The 18,345-nt window shown below is 43.1% G+C and overlaps 2 protein-coding genes across 7 annotated transcripts in view; one reads left to right on the top strand and one right to left on the bottom strand.

Moving 5' to 3' along the window:
• Positions 1 to 9,935, bottom strand: part of hook3 (hook microtubule-tethering protein 3) — a 65,044-nt gene extending 55,109 nt beyond the window's left edge. Inside the window, exon 1 of the mRNA XM_065006843.1 lies at positions 9,545 to 9,935. Within this exon, the coding sequence (XP_064862915.1) occupies positions 9,545 to 9,601 (57 nt within the window). The 5' untranslated portion in view covers positions 9,602 to 9,935. The remainder of the gene's footprint in view (positions 1 to 9,544) is intronic.
• LOC115122964 (E3 ubiquitin-protein ligase RNF170-like) lies at positions 8,925 to 17,796 on the top strand. Of its 6 annotated transcripts, none has more exons than XM_065007660.1 (9): positions 8,925 to 8,997; positions 11,002 to 11,168; positions 11,380 to 11,458; positions 11,677 to 11,788; positions 15,466 to 15,539; positions 15,755 to 15,886; positions 16,587 to 16,914; positions 16,997 to 17,032; positions 17,080 to 17,796. In XM_065007660.1, exons 2-9 carry the CDS (start codon positions 11,026 to 11,028, stop codon positions 17,190 to 17,192), a joined length of 1,017 nt encoding a protein of 338 aa, XP_064863732.1. In that variant the 5' UTR covers positions 8,925 to 8,997; positions 11,002 to 11,025; the 3' UTR covers positions 17,193 to 17,796. The 6 variants fall into 6 exon arrangements, with proteins under 6 accessions (XP_064863732.1, XP_064863731.1, XP_064863735.1 ...); XM_065007659.1 differs by lacking the exon at positions 8,925 to 8,997 and adding an exon at positions 10,346 to 10,448; XM_065007663.1 differs by lacking the exons at positions 8,925 to 8,997; positions 15,466 to 15,539 and adding an exon at positions 10,346 to 10,448 and having other exon boundaries at positions 15,789 to 15,886.
• The last annotated feature ends 549 nt before the right edge of the window (positions 17,797 to 18,345 follow it).

The raw sequence follows: 18,345 nt of genomic DNA, 5'->3' as shown, positions 1-18,345 counted from the left end.
TTTCTCTGCTCCATTCCAGTTCAAATCCAGTTCCTGTCTTTTCTCTGCTCCATTCCAGTTCCATCCAGCTCCTGTCTTTTCTCTGCTCCATTCCAGAAACAAATCCAGTTCCTGTCTTTTCTCTGCTCCATTCCAGTTTCCAGCTCCTGTCTTTTCTGCTCCATTCCAGTTCCACCCCTCCAGCTCCTGTCTTTTCTCTGCTCCATTCCAGTTCCCCTCCAGCTCCTGTCTTTTCTCTGCTCCATTCCAGTTCCACCCCTCCAGTTCCTGTCTTTTCTCTTCCATTCCAGTTCCACCCTCCAGTTCCTGTCATTTCTCTGTCCATTCCAGTTCCTGTCTTTTCTCTGCTCCATTCCAGTTCCTGTCTTTTCTCTGCTCCATTCCAGTTCCTGTCTTTCTCTGCTCATTCAGTTCCTGTCTTCTCTGCTCCATTCCAGTTCCACCCCTCCAGTTCCTGTCTTCTCTGCTCCATTCCAGTTCCACCCCTCCAGTTCCTGTCTTCTCTGCTCCATTCCAGTTCCACCCCTCCAGTTCCTGTCTTTTCTCTGCTCCATTCCAGTTCCTGTCTTCTCTGCTCCATTCCAGTTCCTGTCTTTTCTCTGCTCCATTCCAGTTCCTGTCTTTTCTCTGCTCCATTCTAGTTCCTGTCTTTTCTCTGCTCCATTCCAGTTCCTGTCTTTTCTCTGCTCCATTCCAGTTCCTGTCTTTTCTCTGCTCCATTCCAGTTCCTGTCTTTTCTCTGCTCCATTCCAGTTCCTGTCTTTTCTCTGCTCCATTCCAGTTCCTGTCTTCTCTGCTCCATTCCAGTTCCTGTCTTCTCTGCTCCATTCCAGTTCCTGTATTTTCTCTGCTCCATTCCAGTTCCTGTCTTTTCTCTGCTCCATTCCAGTTCCTGTCTTTTCTCTGCTCCATTCCAGCTCCTGTCTTTTCTCTGCTCCATTCCAGCTCCTGTATTTTCTCTGCTCCATTCCAGTTCCACCCCTCCAGTTCCTGTCTTCTCTGCTCCATTCCAGTTCCACCCCTCCAGTTCCTGTCTTTTCTCTGCTCCATTCCAGTTCCTGTCTTTTCTCTGCTCCATTCCAGTTCCTGTCTTTTCTCTGCTCCATTCCAGTTCCTGTCTTTTCTCTGCTCCATTCCAGTTCCTGTCTTTTCTCTGCTCCATTCCAGTTCCTGTCTTTTCTCTGCTCTATTCCAGTTCCTGTCTTTTCTCTGCTCCATTCCAGTTCCTGTCTTTTCTCTGCTCCATTCCAGTTCCTGTCTTTTCTCTGCTCCATTCCAGTTCCTGTCTTTTCTCTGCTCCATTCCAGTTCCTGTCTTTTCTCTGCTCCATTCCAGTTCCTGTCTTTTCTCTGCTCCATTCCAGTTCCTGTCTTCTCTGCTCCATTCCAGTTCCTGTCTTTTCTCTGCTCCATTCCAGTTCCTGTCTTTTCTCTGCTCCATTCCAGTTCCTGTCTTTTCTCTGCTCCATTCCAGTTTCTGTCTTTTCTCTGCTCCATTCCAGTTCCTGTATTTTCTCTGCTCCATTCCAGTTCCACCCCTCCAGTTCCTGTCTTTTCTCTGCTCCATTCCATTCCAAATGCGAATCCAACCATCACCCCTGGTGAGATAAAGCCACGACTCGTCAGTGAAGAGCACTTTTTGCCAGTCCTGCCTGGTCCAGCGACGGTGGGTTTGTGCCCATAGGCTACGTTGTTGCCGGTGATGTCTGGTGAGGACCTGCCTTACAACAGGCCTACAAGCCCTCAGTCCAGCCTCTCTCAGCCTATTGCAGACAGTCTGAGCACTGATGGAGGGATTGTGTGTTCCTGGTGTAACTCGGGCAGTTGTTGTTGCCATCCTGTACCTGTCCCCACAGGTGTGATGTTCGGATGTACCGATCCTGTGCAGGTGTTGTTACACGTGGTCTGCCACTGCGAGGACGATCAGCTGTCCGTCCTGTCTCCCTGTAGCGCTGTCTTAGGCGTCTCATAGTACAGACACTGCAATTTATTGCTCTAGCCACATCTGCAGTCCAGATGCCTCCTTGCAGCATGCCTAAGGCACGTTCACACAGATGAGTAGGAACCCTGGGCATCTTTCTTTTGTTTTTTCCCCAGAGTCAGTAGAAAGGCCTCTTTAGTGTCCTAAGTTTTCATAACTGTGACCTTCATTGCTTACCGTCTGTAAGCTGTTAGTGTCTCAACAACCGTTCCACAGGTGCATGTTCATTAATTGTTTATGGTTCATTGAACAAGCATGGGAAGCATGTTTAAACCTTTTACAATGAAGATCTGTGAAGTTATTTGGATTTTTACGATTTATCATTGAAAGACAGGGTCCTGAAAAGTTTAGTTGTGTTAGTTGTATTACATTATGCAAATGAACCAATATACTGAAATATGACAGTCAATTGTATTTACATTGACTGGTATTTACATCAGTGAATAAAACCATTTTGCACTGGGATTGTTTCTTCTTCAGGTCAGTTTCATCAGCTTCTATCAGTTTCTATCAGCTTCTATCAGTTTCTATCAGTTTCTATCAGTTTCTATCAGCTTCAGCTTCTATCAGTTTCTATCAGCTTCTATCAGTTTCTATCAGTTTCTATCAGCTTCTATCAGCTTCTATCAGTTTTAACAGCTTTTCATTATCAGCCAAAAGCCGGAAATTGCTGGCTAACAGAAACCCTGCTGTGGATTAGCATGGAGGTGATGAGTGACCGCCAGCTCGTTAGACGACCCATTAGAGTACATGTTGACAAAATTGGTGTGGGGTTTTACATTTTTGCCCTCGCATGCTGCAGAGGCCGAGGGTGAGCCAGACAATAATAGTCAGCATAGGAGACCCCAACCACCCTATAAGCAATATCCTCTCCAAGAAACATAGACTGGTACAAGGCATTCTTATGTTACCATACTCCGATCAAATCCTAATTCATCTGCTAATCTCATTCAGATTATTGTATAACCTCTAAACCCCTGGCCTTGGCACTCAAGGAGCTCGTTTTTAAACAGACATATTCAGTTGTTTGAAAATGACTGATCTCTTTTTTGTTTTAATTCAGTTTCCATTTTTCTCATCTGTTTGTAGTATGTTTAGTTCTCCTCACCTCTAAATGAGCTGCACTAGGCAGAGCCTCACTGTCATCTGAGAGAAAGCTCAAATGAGGAAATCCTTCACACACAATTCTAAATTAAAGGAAACAGATGGGTGGAGCGGATGGGTGGAACTCCCAGGGAAAATGTTACCAAAAAATATAGCTGCAAGCAGCAATGAACGGGGTTCACAGGATGCCACAAAGGACAAGATAAATTGGATAACAAAGCAAGCACACCATGTAGGAACAATGTTAATTTATGTGCAATCAGTGAAAGCATTACCATGTTTATCTCTCAATAACACTAGTGCTGTAAGTAGCGTTTCACAGTATACAACATTAGTATCTTAAAATATTGAGAACGCGTAACACAGTTCTGGGTAAATTCTATTTGATATTAAGAGAATGGTCTCTTGGGAAACATTCCTTACATATCACAGGAACATTGATATAAAAATGTTAGTTAACCTCACTAGGGTATACTAGGTATACTATATGCTAGCGTCCCACCTGCCCAACATCCTGTGAAATTGCAGAGCACCAAATTAAAAAACAGAAATACTCATTATAAAAATTCATAAAACATACAAGTGTTATACATTGGTTTAAAGATTAACTTCTTGTTAATCCAACCACAGTGTCAGATTTCAAGAAGGCTTTACGGCGAAAGCATACCATGAGATTATCTGAGAACAGCGCCCAGCAGACAAATCATTACAAACAGTTAGCAGCCAAGTAGAGGAGTAACAAAAGTCAGAAATAGCAATAAAATGAATCACTTACCTTTGATGATCTTCATATGGTTGCACTCACAAGACTCCCATTTACTCAATAAATGTTCCTTTTGTTCGATAAAGTCCATGTTTATATCCAAAGACCCCCGTTTTGTTCAGTAATCCACAGGCTCAAACGCAGTCACAACAGGCAGATGAACGAAAAATCCAAATAGTATCAGTAAAGTTCGTAGAAACATTTCAAACAATGTTTATAATCAATCCTCAGGTTGTTTTAGTCATAATAATCAATATTTCAACCGGACAATAACGTCGTCAATATAAAAGGTTAACAAAAAAGGCGGCCTCTCAGTCGCGTGCATGAAAAAGCTCTGGGACACTGCAATGTCCACTCATTCAGAGGGGTCTTACTCCCTTATTTTTCAGAATACAAGCCTGAAACAATTTCTAAAGACTGTTAACATCTAGTGGAAGCCATAGGAAGTGCAATTTGAGTCCTAAGTCAATGGATACTGTAATGGCATTCAATTGAAAACTACAAACATGAAAAAAATATCCCTTCCTGGATGAATTTTTCTCAGTTTTCGCCGCCCCTAGATCTGTGCCTCGACACAATCCTGTCTCGCAGCTCTACTGACAATTCCTCCGACCTCATGGTTTGATTTTTGCTCTCTCAACTGTGGGACCTTATTTAGACAGGTGTGTGCCTTTCCAAATCATGTCCAATCAATTGAATTTACCACAGGTGGACTCCAAGTTGTAGAAACATCTCAAGGATGATCAATGGAAAGTGCACCTGAGCTCAATTTCAAGTCACATAGCAAAGGCTCTGAATACTTACGTAAATAAGGTTTTAATTTTTAATAAAATGTGCCACCATTTCTAGAAACCTGTTTTCGCTTTGTCATTATGGGGTATTATGTGTAGATTGTCGAAGGGAAAATGCATTGTATATACAGCAGTCACGATAACAGATTACCTCCAAAGAGTTTTAAGGGTCGGCATTTTACCATCTGCTTTAATAAGTCCAGTTGGATGGGCAAACAACAGGTCAAGTTGGAGACTTTTGTTTAATGTTAGAATCACCTTTGTTAGAATCTGCAACTGGATCCTTGACCTCCTGACGGGCCACCCCGGGTGGTGAGGGTAGGCAACAACCCATCTGCCACGCTGACCCTCAGAACAGGGGCCCCTCAGGGGTGCGTGCTTAGTCCCCTCCTGTACGCCCTATTCAACCACAACTGCGTGGCCACGCATGACTTCAACACCATCATTAAGTTTGCAGACGACACGACAGTGGTAGGCCTGATCACCGATGACGATGAGACAGCCTATAAGGAGGATGTCAAAGACCTGGCAGTGTGTAGTCAGGACAACAACGTCTCCCTCAACGTCAACAAGCCAAAAGAGTTGATTGAGGACTATAGAAAATGGAGGGCCGAATCGCCCCCCATTCACATCGACAGGGCTTTAGTGGAGCGGGTCGAGAGCTGGGGGAGACGATCCCAATTTTGTTTAAAACGTTTAACACCGCCCCTTAAAGAAGAGGTTACAGGTCTGTGAGAGCCAGAAATCTTGCTTGTTTGTAGGTGACCAAATACTTATTTTCCACCATAATTTGCAAATAAATAAATTAAAAATCCTACAATGTGATTTTCTGATTTTTTTTTCCTCATTTTGTCTGTCATAGTTGAAGTGTACCTATGATGAAAATTACAGGCCTCTCTCATCTTTTTAAGTGGGAGAACTTGCACAATCGGTGGCTGACTAAATACTTTTTTGCCACACTGTACTTGCGTTCAGTCTACATGGTCAACGCAGCACATGCAAAAATGATCATGACAACAATGCGGTTTTCACTTTGCTTCTTAATATAAATCCACGTGTTTCTTACATCTGCAAACACATCATTTGTATTTTCTTAATAAGTTGGGCCTAACGCTTGTTAGCCGCAAATGCTAATGCTAATAAATATGTTGAGTCTAAGCAATTGTAAATAGCTATACAGTCTGATAATACCAGTGATGATGTAGGTCTACATCTTCATGTTTTTTTTGTGCAACAGTATCTTCTAAATCAGGAGAGGAATAAGTGAAGCAAGAATATGTTAGCTACATGAAGTAGATAAGAGAAAAATATTCAATGTAGCCAAAGATTATAGGGTCCCCTAGGAAACACTTGTCAACACTTTGGTTCCTACCGGTCACAATAACTCCTCCCTGGCATTTTCATTTCTTGTCATGTCAAACACTGTATTCAAAAGTGCCCACTATTATGTTCTAACTGTAGAATTTGAACAATCATTCTATTTCCATGATTCCAACAGTTCTGTTCTAAGTCACAAGTCAAATTTAAATTGCAACATTTGGCTAAAAATAAGACCTAGATTGTTTGCCCAGATCGTGCAGCTCTACGTGGCAGTGTGGAAATGATCTCAAATGAGCGCAGGAAATGCAGAAATTGATGAAAATGCTGAAAATGATTTTTGGTTCAATTGAACAGTATTAAAAAATGTTTTAACTATGCAACTCAGTTAAGAACAAATTCTTATTTACAATGACAGCCTACCCCGGGCCAAACCCGGACGACGTTGGGCCAATTGTGCGCCACCCTATGGGACTCCCGATCACGGCCGGTTGTGATAGAGCCTGGATATGAACAACAACGGTGTCTGTAGGGATGCCTCAAGCACTAAGGACAGTGCTTTAGACCGCTGCTCCAATCGGGATCCCCCAAAAAAAGACCCATTGAAAATCATTTAGAATGTATGTGTTGCCACCCTAGGGTCACGCACTACTCATAAAGAAAATGTAGAACTTTGATTATTCAAAAACATTCGATATCAAACACCGTTAAAAATGATCCTAATATATTTTGGACACATTGCCCAGCCCTACCATGCAGCCAAACTTAGCGATACTTTACGGGTTAACTAGACTCATATACCTGAGCATGTGTGCCAAATTCCATCACTGACTCAAACACATCAAGAGATATAAACATGTGCCTGTGTGATTGATCTGAATGTGCTTTACATATGTTGAGTATTGACCATTGTTTGGAACATGTGTAACAAATTCTGTTACAATATGACTGTCCTTGACTGATTTATATGCATTTATGTGCCAGACCACACCCATGTGAAGGCTTATTGGTCAACAGTGGCCATGTTGTTTTAGGTACTAATTTGGAAAATATTGAGTTGGGAGAACCGTTTCCATAGATGCCACATATCAGGTTTTGTGCAGACCAGTCATTCGGTAACAGAGGAGGAGCATTTTAAGTGTACATTACAAAATTCTGAATGGAGGAAAATCCATCATGGCCGACCTTACGGGTCCTTGAGGCAAATTTGTTCCTTGTGAGGATTGTGACCCATGTACCCGAATTTCATGACTCTAGGTCAAACGTGGTGAGGGGTGTGACCTATCAAAGTTATCATTTTCAATCTATTATAGCGCCACCATGTGGGAGATTGGCATGAGAGGGTGTGATCCTTGGCCCTTTACCATCATGCTTCCTCCTGGGCCTTACCATCTTACAGGAATGTGCATGTTAATGTCCTTGCGAGAAGAACCGGTTGAATAATAACGAACAGCAACAAATACAATAGGGTTTCGCTGCTTGAACACCTTCGCTGCTTGAACACCTGATAACGAACAGCAACAGGGTTTCACCAGCTTCTCTGCTTGATCACCTAATAACAAATGGCAACAAGGTTTCACCAGCTTCTCTGCTTGAACACCTGATAACGAACAGCAACAAGGTTTCACCAGCTTCTCTGCTTGAACACCTGATAACGAACGGCAACAAGGTTTCACCAGCTTCTCTGCTTGAACACCTGATAACGAACAGCAACAAGGTTTCACCAGCTTCGCTGCTTGAACACCTAATAACGAACAGCAACAAGGTTTCACCAGCTTCGCTGCTTGATCACCTAATAACGAACAGCAACAAATACAAATAGGGTTTCACCAGCTTCGCTGCTGAACCCCTTTTAATAATAATTCAGAACAATAGACTGCAGTTCATTTAGGGAGATTAAATAGTTCGTCAAATTACTGTCCATTATTTCCCAGTGGTCCCAATAAGGAAAATGCAACTTGGTATGAGCTCAAAACAAAGGCATAGGCCCAGTCCCCTTGACACCAGTTTCCTACAGAGGAGGAATTTTAGAGAATACTTGAATAAACCCACACTTTCCAGGGTTCAGGCTTCAGCGACATGGCCTAGGCTACTGTGTGTGTATGCTTGCAAGTGTAATACAATGCTTGCTGACAGAGGAAAACAACGTTCTCTTGTTGACTGTGTGAGTGGTGGCCTGCTTCAGTATCTTTTTTAGTAACAATGCTAACAGCTATTTGAGGAATGTGAGCCAACCATATTATTTCCAGAGAAAGGAGCAGGAGCAACTAGTTCTATTATCTTTCTTTAAAGACATAGCCCCGTAAGTTAAGGTTTATCTTGTCGATATGAATGCATTTTAACGACTGTCTGTGGCTCGCTAGCTTTGGACCAGTAACGTACAATGCATTTTTTTGTTTGTTTTTTACTTAGCTATTTAATGGAATAAATAAAATCACACCCAATCATCATGTTCAGTTTAGGATTGATGGTGTGGTAGAAACATCTGAAAACACCCCAATATCAAGAGACATCACAGTGTCACAGCTCAATGTCCAATCTCAGGGACAGATAACCCCAGCCACGACGACTCAGAAGAGGATGTGTTTTTTTTTTTAACTAGCTAACCAAGCCATATTAGACTACACAATCTACATTTTGGTAACTCAACAACTTTCAACACAACACTGGGAACTTTGAATAGACCTGCAGTCTATTGTCTACAGTCCCACTGTTTCATCCCTATGACACACCTGGGCCCGCTCACTGTTTTTGTGGCCAGTATGTGTCAACCTTTTTGTTATGATAACAAAACAAAATTGACAATACAACTTTTTGTTATGATAGCTGGACAGAAGGTCAAATAGAAAACAAGGTCTCTGTCAACTTCCTTATCAATTAAACATTACATTTTTTGTAATTAGCCACATGACAACCTGCTGTTAGGAAATTCATGATTGAGTGAGACAGAATCTCAGGACAATTTAGAAGAGGAGAACACATGTACAGTATTGATGTGTCAACTTGTGGCGGCGGCGGGGGATCTCCACATCTCTGATTAACGTATGTAAACTAGCGACTAGAGTTTTATCTTGTCTGGTTGTTAAAAATCCTGATAGCTAATCGTCTACCCTTGTTAATAAGGTACTTAACATAGTTAAACAGCTGGCTATATGACTACTGCTTGAGGATGATGACAGAGTTTGATGACAGCGTTTTAAAAACTCTGTCATCATCCTCAAGCAGTAGTCATATAGCCAGCAGTTTAACTATGCTTGTTACCTTAACTAGAATAGACAATTCGTTAACGTTAGTTATCAGTATTTTAACAACCAGACAAGAGTATATATATATATATATATATATACACACACACACACACACACACACACACACACACACACACACACACACACACACACATACATATATATATATATATAAATATATTGTGTAGCGACCCACACAGACAGCTGTGTGTTATATATATATAGGTAACGCGTTGGCTACCATAACTTTCCTAGGTATGGTAGACTCGATTTTAGCGCTAGCTAAAGCTACATTTCGTCTACAAGCGTTCATCAAACCGAGATAATCAATGTATACGTACCCATGTCAAAAGGCTCTCGCACAGTTCAACTCGATCCACAGAATCCAAGGTACTCATCGTACTGTAGGTAACTGGTCCAGTTAATCCACGTTGATCGCCCTTCTTTATCTGAAAATGGCCAGCCAGCTATCGAGATAAAAAATAAAAAAAATCAACAAGACTGACACGTCTGATCAACTGGATAACCAAAACGAGGAATTATTATTTGTAAAAAGCTAACTAATCGGTTTTCCCGACAGGACGGATACGGTCCCACGCTGTTTCCACTTGCATTAATGCATACAACGTCAAAAGTAAATGTTATTTAATCATAAACAGAGACGTTATGACACACATCTACCGGTCGGTCACCCCTTCTGTCAAGCTTTTTCCAACCAGCTGGGATGGTCGTCACTAGTTACCACGGCCACAAAGTCATCAACTCTGCCTATTTCTACAATTTCTCTTCTTAAAATCAGATTTTAAACGTAACATTAACCACGTTGATAAGCCTAACCCTTAATTAAGAACAAAAAGCTCATTTTTGTTTTCAGCCTCTTTTTTTTTACGATATAACAAATGTTGACTTTGTGGCTGTGTTATCTACTGCAAACCAAAAAAAGATACCACTCTGAATTCGGGGAAACATCGAGCCTGAATAGGATCAACCATCTTTATCAACGTTAGTTAGTCCAGAATACCTCTAAAGAAATGAAAATAATCATAAGCATATGTGAGGAAGTACAAAAAATATTGACTGATTTATTCCATGAAAATGTGAATAAATACATTAGGTTGAATTTAGAGCAGGCAGTAATGGGGACGCCATTTAGAGGAAGGCTGGAAAAGGACCTTTCTAAGAATGCGGAAGTGGAGCAGTCAATTTCAATGGATCTTTCTTATTGTACTTCAGTGCAATGGACAGGTAACCATAACCTTCAGCGTACTGCTAACATTTAGCCTAACCTTAATTATGACCAAAAAACACACTTTTCTTTTCAAATGTTGACTTTGTGGCTGTGCTTTGTAGTGGAAGCCCAATGGATAGGGTGATACATTTAGCTTGTAAACATGAACATACCTGACTTTATATAGCCCCTTTTCGTTCTTATAATCTGCATTGGCTATAGTTTAGCAGTACGACAGATATAGCCTAAGCCATATTTAGCTATAAACTCTGGCTCTGCGTTGTGGTTTGCGTTCTGTAGCTAGCTAACAGTAACGTTTTTTTAAAACTTATTTTATTTATTTATTTCACCTTTATTTAACTAGGTAGGCCAGTTGAGAACAAGTTCTCATTTACAACTGCGACCTGGCCAAGATAAAGCAAAGCAGTGCGACACAAACAACGACACAGAGTTACACATAAACAAACATACAGTCAATAACACAATAGAAACGTTACCTCAGTATAGCTATCTAGATAGGGGGAGTTTGGGCTGGAAGTGACTCATATTTTACTCTCTGTTCTAAACCAGTTCTATAGGATATGATTAAGTGGAATGGATGGAAACAATGAATGTGGCGAGGTGGACTATTTGCTGCAAGATGAAGACTCACTCATCGAAGGAGTCAGCAACCCTGTCTTGTTTGTGGTCATTCTCAGTGTCACGTTCCTGTGTGGACTGGTAACTCTGCTCTGCAGGTCTAGTAATTCTTGACATTCTTATGGGAATAAATGTTGTTGTGATGTTTTTTTTGTAACCAGTTATTAACAACAACAAAAAAAGTGTTACTTAAAACAAACATGTATTTTGTTTTCAACTGATATACCAATGAATGTTGTAGTTGGCGTGTTTCTAATATCTGAACCTAAATGTTTTTTATTGATTTATTCTACACATCTCTACCTGCAGAAATGAGCAGTATAACATCCACCCAGAGAACCAGGAACATGTCCGTGCCGTCCGGCAACAGCTACAGTCCGAATCTCAGGTGTGAACATCTGCCTCTGTAACGGTTCCTTTCTGGGTCATGTTCATTAGGCACCAAATGGAAGACAATGTACTGATACAAAGAGGGACTAGTTTAATCCATTTCAAAACGTTTTCATATTGTGTGTGTCCTAATGAACAGGACCCTGGTATTGTATCTCACTAGGTTCTCCTCCATGAAAGTATCATACCACATCCCTGGCTTTCTCTGTCCCTCAGGAAGCTGAACCAGCCGAACCCAGGCGACAGTTCTATACAGACATGTCCTGTCCAGTGTGTCTACAGCAGGCCGTGCTGCCTGTGGAAACCAACTGTGGCCACCTCTTCTGTGGTAAGTGTGGCTGTCGCACTCGACTGATAGAAACAAGGAATCAGAACCAGGGTCCATAGCAGAGTATGTGAGAGGAGCGGAGCCCAATTTGACTGGAGCGAGATTTCCAAAGGCTGGAGGTCGGCCTCTTCACCCGCTCCAGTTTTACTCCAGTAGCGCTCACTTCAGGAACTCTTTACTTTACTGACGTTTTTCTCAACATGGGGACATTTTGTTGCAGTGTCATGTACACGTTTAAAGTGGCGTTTAAATAACAAAACAAAATTGACAATACAACTTTCATAACAGTTACATACCAATAAAAAGAGACTAGCCTGCTGGCCTTACTGAGTCTATAGGAACATTAGCCTGCTGGCCTTACTGAGTCTATAGGAACATTAGCCTGCTGGCCTTACTGAGTCTATAGGAACATTAGCCTGCTGGCCTTGCTGAGTCTATAGGAACATTACTGAGTCTATAGGAACATTAGCCTGCTGGCCTTACTGAGTCTATAGGAACATTAGCCTGCTGGCCTTACTGAGTCTATAGGAACATTAGCCTGCTGGCCTTACTGAGTCTATAGGAACATTAGCCTGCTGGTCTTACTGAGTCTATAGGAACATTAGCCTGCTGGTCTTACTGAGTCTATAGGAACATTAGCCTGCTGGCCTTACTGAGTCTATAGGAACATTAGCCTGCTGGCCTTACTGAGTCTATAGGAACATTTGCCTGCTGGTCTTACTGAGTCTATAGGAACATTAGCCTGCTGGTCTTACTGAGTCTATAGGAACATTAGCCTGCTGGTCTTACTGAGTCTATAAGAACATTAGCCTGCTGGCCTTACTGAGTCTATAGGAACATTAGCCTGCTGGCCTTACTGAGTCTATAGGAACATTAGCCTGCTGGCCTTACTGAGTCTATAGGAACATTAGCCTGCTGGCCTTACTGAGTCTATAGGAACATTAGCCTGCTGGCCTTACTGAGTCTATAGGAACATTAGCCTGCTGGCCTTACTGAGTCTATAGGAACATTAGCCTGCTGGCCTTACCGGGTCGATAGGAACATTAGCCTGCTGGTCTTACTGAGTCTATAGGAACTGCTGGCCTTACCGGGTCGATAGGAACATACGCCCAAGCTATTTAGGAGGGATATCACACCTGGCACAAATGATTGTCTAGTTCTGTTTTTCTTGCCGAGGGGTGCCCTATACCTGCACCCAGAAGGGAGTAGTTCAAAGTCCGGGTACAGGGGGTGGCTTGGTTCTAAAATGATTTTGTGAGCCTTGCGGAGGGCCCTGACCTTAAAGATCTCATCCAGGTCTGTCTGTTTGACTCCAAGTACCTTGGTGATAATCCTTCTCAGCATATTTCTCTGCCTGACAGTGGAATTGCCAAACCAACAAACAATACAAAAGGTTCAGGGCATGCCGGGCCCAGCAGGCATTGGTAGTCTACTTGTGTGCTGCTGGATCTCCTTGCTTTAGCTACTGTCATGGAGTTCACTACATATATTCATACAGTCATGTCGAATCAACTCCGATTCCCAGTCATGTTGAATCAACTCCGATTCCCAGTCATGTCGAATCAACTCCGATTCCCAGTCATGTCGAATCAACTCCGATTCATGTCGAATCAACTCCGATTCATTTCGAATCAACTCCGATTCATTTCGAATCAACTCCGATTCATGTCGAATCAACTCCGATTCCCAGTCATGTCGAATCAACTCCGATTCCCAGTCATGTCGAATCAACTACGATTCCCAGTCATGTCGAATCAACTACGATTCCCAGTCATGTCGAATCAACTACGATTCCCAGTCACTACATATTTTCATACAGAAACGGATAAAACACAGGTGAAAAATCAAGGTGAGTTACAAACAATGTTCCCTTTTTTCAGCACTGAGCAAATATCAGGTCTGCTGAGCTCAAACTTGAACGTTGTTACAATTCTGTGCAACTTGCAGTGTGTGCGTTTACTGTGTGCGTTTACTGCTTTAAGTTACAGTTTTACTGTGAACACTGATGCTGTACCTGCTTTAAGTTACAGTTTTACTGTGAACACTGATGCTGTACCTGCTTTAAGTTACAGTTTTACTGTGAACACTGAGGCTGTACCCGCTTTAAGTTACAGTTTTACTGTGAACACTGAGGCTGTACCCGCTTTAAGTTACAGGTTTACTGTGAACACTGAGGCTGTACCTGCTTGAAGTTACAGTTTTACTGTGAACACTGAGGCTGTACCTGCTTTAAGTTACAGTTTTTTTAACTTGAAGTTACAGTTTTAACAGTGGCCATGTAGACTACTGTGGCTGTTTGATCATAATGTAGGCCTACCAGAGTGGCCTACCAGAGTGGCCTACCAGAGTGGCCTACCAGAGTGGCCTACCAGAGTGGCCTGCAATCAAAAACAATGGATAAATGTATCCCATAACATTTTAACATGGAAATAGCTGTTCTATCATTCATCCTCCCATGAGTGACACTGAGCCAATCACGGCGCAAGTAGAGAAAATGACTCTGTGTTTTGGCTGGCTGCCCCTCCTCCACCACAGAAAGCACTGGGCTGAAACAACTGCATTTTGGACCAGCTTTATTAACTAAAGGAATTTGTTCTATTTTTTTATTTTACGTTGTTTGCAAACTGATATGTAGCACAAATTTAATGTCAAAATAACATGCAAAATAGTCCAATTATAAATTAGATTTTTTTTTAAATATAATTATGAGTGCTTCTCACAGTAACCTTTTCCTGGCGTTAATTAAAATAATTTTCATTCAAATGATTTTGTTTCAATAATTTGTTTTCAAACCAAATGGTTAGTTCATTAGGTTCATCACAAAAATCTATTGCTCCTGATTGCCCCAGCGGTCTAAGGCACTGCATCTCAGTGCTAGAGGCGTCACTACAGACCCTGGTTCGATCCCGGCTATATCACAATCGGCCATGATCGGAAGTCCCATAGGGAGGCGAACAATTGGCCCAGCGTCGTCCGGGTTAGGGGAGGGTTTGGCTGGGGTAGGCCGTCATTGTAAATAAGAATTTGTTCTTAACTGACTTGCCTAGTCAAATAAACAAAAATAACATTTTTTTTCCCGGAGAGGTTGGAAAGGACGTGGACCGCAGTGTGCAAGCAGAGCTCCATGAGCAAGGGGTTTCTGACCTCTCAACTCTGCTCACATACTCTAGGCCAGGCCTCTCCAACCCTGTTCCTGGAGAGATACCATCCTGTAGGTTTTAACTCCAACCGTGTTCCTGGAGAGATACCCTCCTGTAGGTTTTAACTCCAACCCTGTTCCTGGAGAGATACCCTCCTGTAGGTTTTAACTCCAACCCTGTTCCTGGAGAGATACCCTCCTGTAGGTTTTAACTCCAACCCCAATCTAGTGCACCTGATTCTAATGATTAGCTGGTTGATAACCTGAACCAGGTTAGTTACAACTGGGGTTGAAAGGAAAACCTACAGGAGGGTAACTCTCCGGGGACATTGTTGTTGTTAAAACCTACAGGAGGGTAACTCTCCGGGGACATTGTTGTTGTTAAAACCTACAGGAGGGTAACTCTCCGGGGACATTGTTGGACAGCCCTGCTCTAGGCCTATACGAACAAGGAATTAGAACCAGGCCAACTATTGAATGATTAAGCTATTGGATAGATCCATCTGGATTTGATCAAGTTTTCCTTCATTTCTTGTAGGTTCTTGTATAATTGCGTATTGGAGATATGGGACATGGTTCGGTGCGATCAATTGTCCCATCTGCAGACAAATGGTGAGACTAAATGGTGCCTCCAACTACTTTCAACACATGTATTATCATACACACTTAGTAATACAATTGATCCAACACATTGTTGAAAACAAAACAGTACCTTTTACTATTCTTTTGTGTTTCTCTTTTGGATGCTGAAATAAAAAAGAACATTTCCAACAGATGGGTTGTAAGCGCAGTTGTTCTCACCAAACATTTCTCTCCTATGTGAACAGGTGACCCTGTTGTTCCCGCTCTTCCATGAGCAAGTCTCCCCTCAGCAGGTACAGGATGGAACGGTTGAACCGCTCCTCATCCTCCGGGATCTCGGCGACTACAACCGCAGGTTCTCCGGGCAACCCAGATCTGTGAGTTTCATTTGCCACGTTAAGTATTTTCTCTCGTGCACTTAAAGAGAATTGTTATCACTGGATAGACTGAGAGAGAGTCTACACCAAATTGCAAACTGATTTCTTGAAATTTTATTCATTAAATTAAAATCATAGTTTACTCACTCCCCATTCTGTTCCGTGATGTCATAATGAACCATTACTACGGTTACGGTAGCCTGGTCCCGGATATGTTTTACCATCTCACTAAACTGTATTACGTGCCAATGATCATAGGAGTTGGCAAAACTACACAAACAGATCTGGGACCAGGCTAGGTAATGACCATAGGAGTTGTCAAGACGGCACAAACAGATCTGGGACCAGGCTAGGTAATGACCATAGGAGTTGTCAAAACAGCACAAACAGATCTGGGACCAGGCTATATGTTACTGCTTAAACACAAACATGTGTAACTCCACTGCTCTCCCTGCTCTCAGCTGATGGACCGGCTGCGTGACGTCCCCACGTTGCTACGCCACCTCTTCAGGGAGATGTTCTCCGTAGGGGGCCTGTTCTGGATGTTCCGGATCCGTGTCCTGCTGTGTCTGATCGGGGCTCTGACCTACCTGATCTCCCCTCTGGACTTCATCCCCGAGGCTCTGTTCGGTCTGCTAGGCTTCCTGGACGACTTCTTCATCATTCTGCTTCTGTTCATCTATATCTCTATCATGTATAGAGAGGTGGTGACCCAGAGACTGGCAGCGTGATGGAGAGAGGTGGTGACCCAGAGACTGGCAGGATGATGGAGAGAGGTGGTGACCCAGAGACTGGCAGGGTGATGGAGAGAGGTGGTGACCCAGAGACTGGCAGCGTGATGGAGAGAGGTGGTGACCCAGAGACTGGCAGGATGATGGAGAGAGGTGGTGACCCAGAGACTGGCAGGATGATGGAGAGAGGTGGTGACCCAGAGACTGGCAGGATGATGGAGAGAGGTGGTGACCCAGAGACTGGCAGCGTGATGGAGAGAGGTGGTGACCCAGAGACTGGCAGGGTGATGGAGAGAGGTGGTGACCCAGAGACTGGCAGCGTGATGAGGTGGAGACTGGAGGGATGGTGACCCAGAGACTGGCAGGATGATGGAGAGAGGTGGTGACCCAGAGACTGGCAGGATGATGGAGAGAGGTGGTGACCCAGAGACTGGCAGCAGAGACTGGCAGGATGATGGAGAGGTGGTGACCCAGAGACTGGCAGGATGATGGAGAGAGGTGGTGGACCCCCGTTCAATTCAAACTTCATTGTCCGCTCGACTGCACAGAAATTGATTTGTGTAGGACTATATTAGACACAATGCCAGGACCAGTGTCCTATAATCGATTAGTTTCAGGTCAAAGGCCCTCGGTGAGGAGGGTGCTCTGTGTGTTTCTTTGGACTGGGAGTTCCACCACGCAAACGAGTGGGGACTAGTTCATGTGTCTGCTGGCATCAAAAGGTCTATGCTTGAGAGTCCTAAAGTTAATATTCAGATAAGTCATCATGTTTTATCGGTTGAGATGTAATCTTTTGAATCTGAAAGTGTGTTTTTTAAAATGATTTTTGTATTATTATTTTAGGAATTGTCTAGTTACCAAGCTGCTGCTGGATTCCATCTAGTCTTTGTATAAATACCCTGTAGCATGACTGCGGCATGTAAAAAGAGACTGTTATCTCATCGTCTTATGTGTGAGGATTAATAATGTGAAATAATATTATTATTAATGAGGAAAGAAAACCGTAGACTTATTTTAACAAAAATAATGACATTTGTTACAGATTAAAATGATTGTATCTATTTTAGTTTAAGGGCTAAGGACTTCAAGAAATGTAGAAAAGAAAAGGAAAGAAAAAACTACAAAAGAAGAAAAAAAAACAGCCCCCCCCCCCACATTCCTATTGAGTTCCAACCCCAGACCCCCTCCCCCACATTCCTATTGAGTTCCAACCCCAGATTCCTATTGAGTTCCCCCCACATTCCTATTGAGTTCCAACCCCAGACCCCCCCCCACATTCCTATTGAGTTCCAACCCCAGACCCCCCCCCCTATTGAGTTCCAACCCCCACATTCCTATTGAGTTCCAACCCCAGACCCCCCACATTCCTATTGAGTTCCAACCCCAGACCCCCCCCACATTCCTATTGAGTTCCAACCCCAGACCCCCCACATTCCTATTGAGTTCCAACCCCAGACCCCCCACATTCCTATTGAGTTCCAACCCCAGACCCCCCCCCACATTCCTATTGAGTTCCAACCCCAGACCCCCCACAGTTCCAACCCCAGACCCCCCCACATTCCTATTGAGTTCCAACCCCAGACCCCCCACATTCCTATTGAGTTCCAACCCCAGACCCCCCCCACATTCCTATTGAGTTCCAACCCCAGACCCCCCCCACATTCCTATTGAGTTTCAACCCCAGACCCCCCCCACATTCCTATTGAGTTTCAACCCCAGACCCCCCCA

This window comes from Oncorhynchus nerka, linkage group LG22, assembly GCF_034236695.1.
Source record: "Oncorhynchus nerka isolate Pitt River linkage group LG22, Oner_Uvic_2.0, whole genome shotgun sequence".
NCBI classification, from domain to species: Eukaryota; Metazoa; Chordata; class Actinopteri; order Salmoniformes; family Salmonidae; genus Oncorhynchus; species Oncorhynchus nerka.
The sequence above is the reverse complement of the archived record's forward strand: the minus strand, read 5'-3'. Positions and strand labels throughout refer to the sequence as shown.

Coding starts and splice junctions, on each gene's coding strand:
- LOC115122964 (XM_065007660.1), top strand. CDS start 11,026: ATGGATGGAAACAATGAATGTGGCGAGGTGGACTATTTGCTGCAAGAT. Junction 11,459..11,676: donor AGCTACAGTCCGAATCTCAG/GTGTGAACATCT, acceptor TCTGTCCCTCAG/GAAGCTGAACCAGCCGAACC. Junction 16,915..16,996: donor TGGCAGGGTGATGGAGAGAG/GTGGTGACCCAG, acceptor TGATGGAGAGAG/GTGGTGACCCAGAGACTGGC.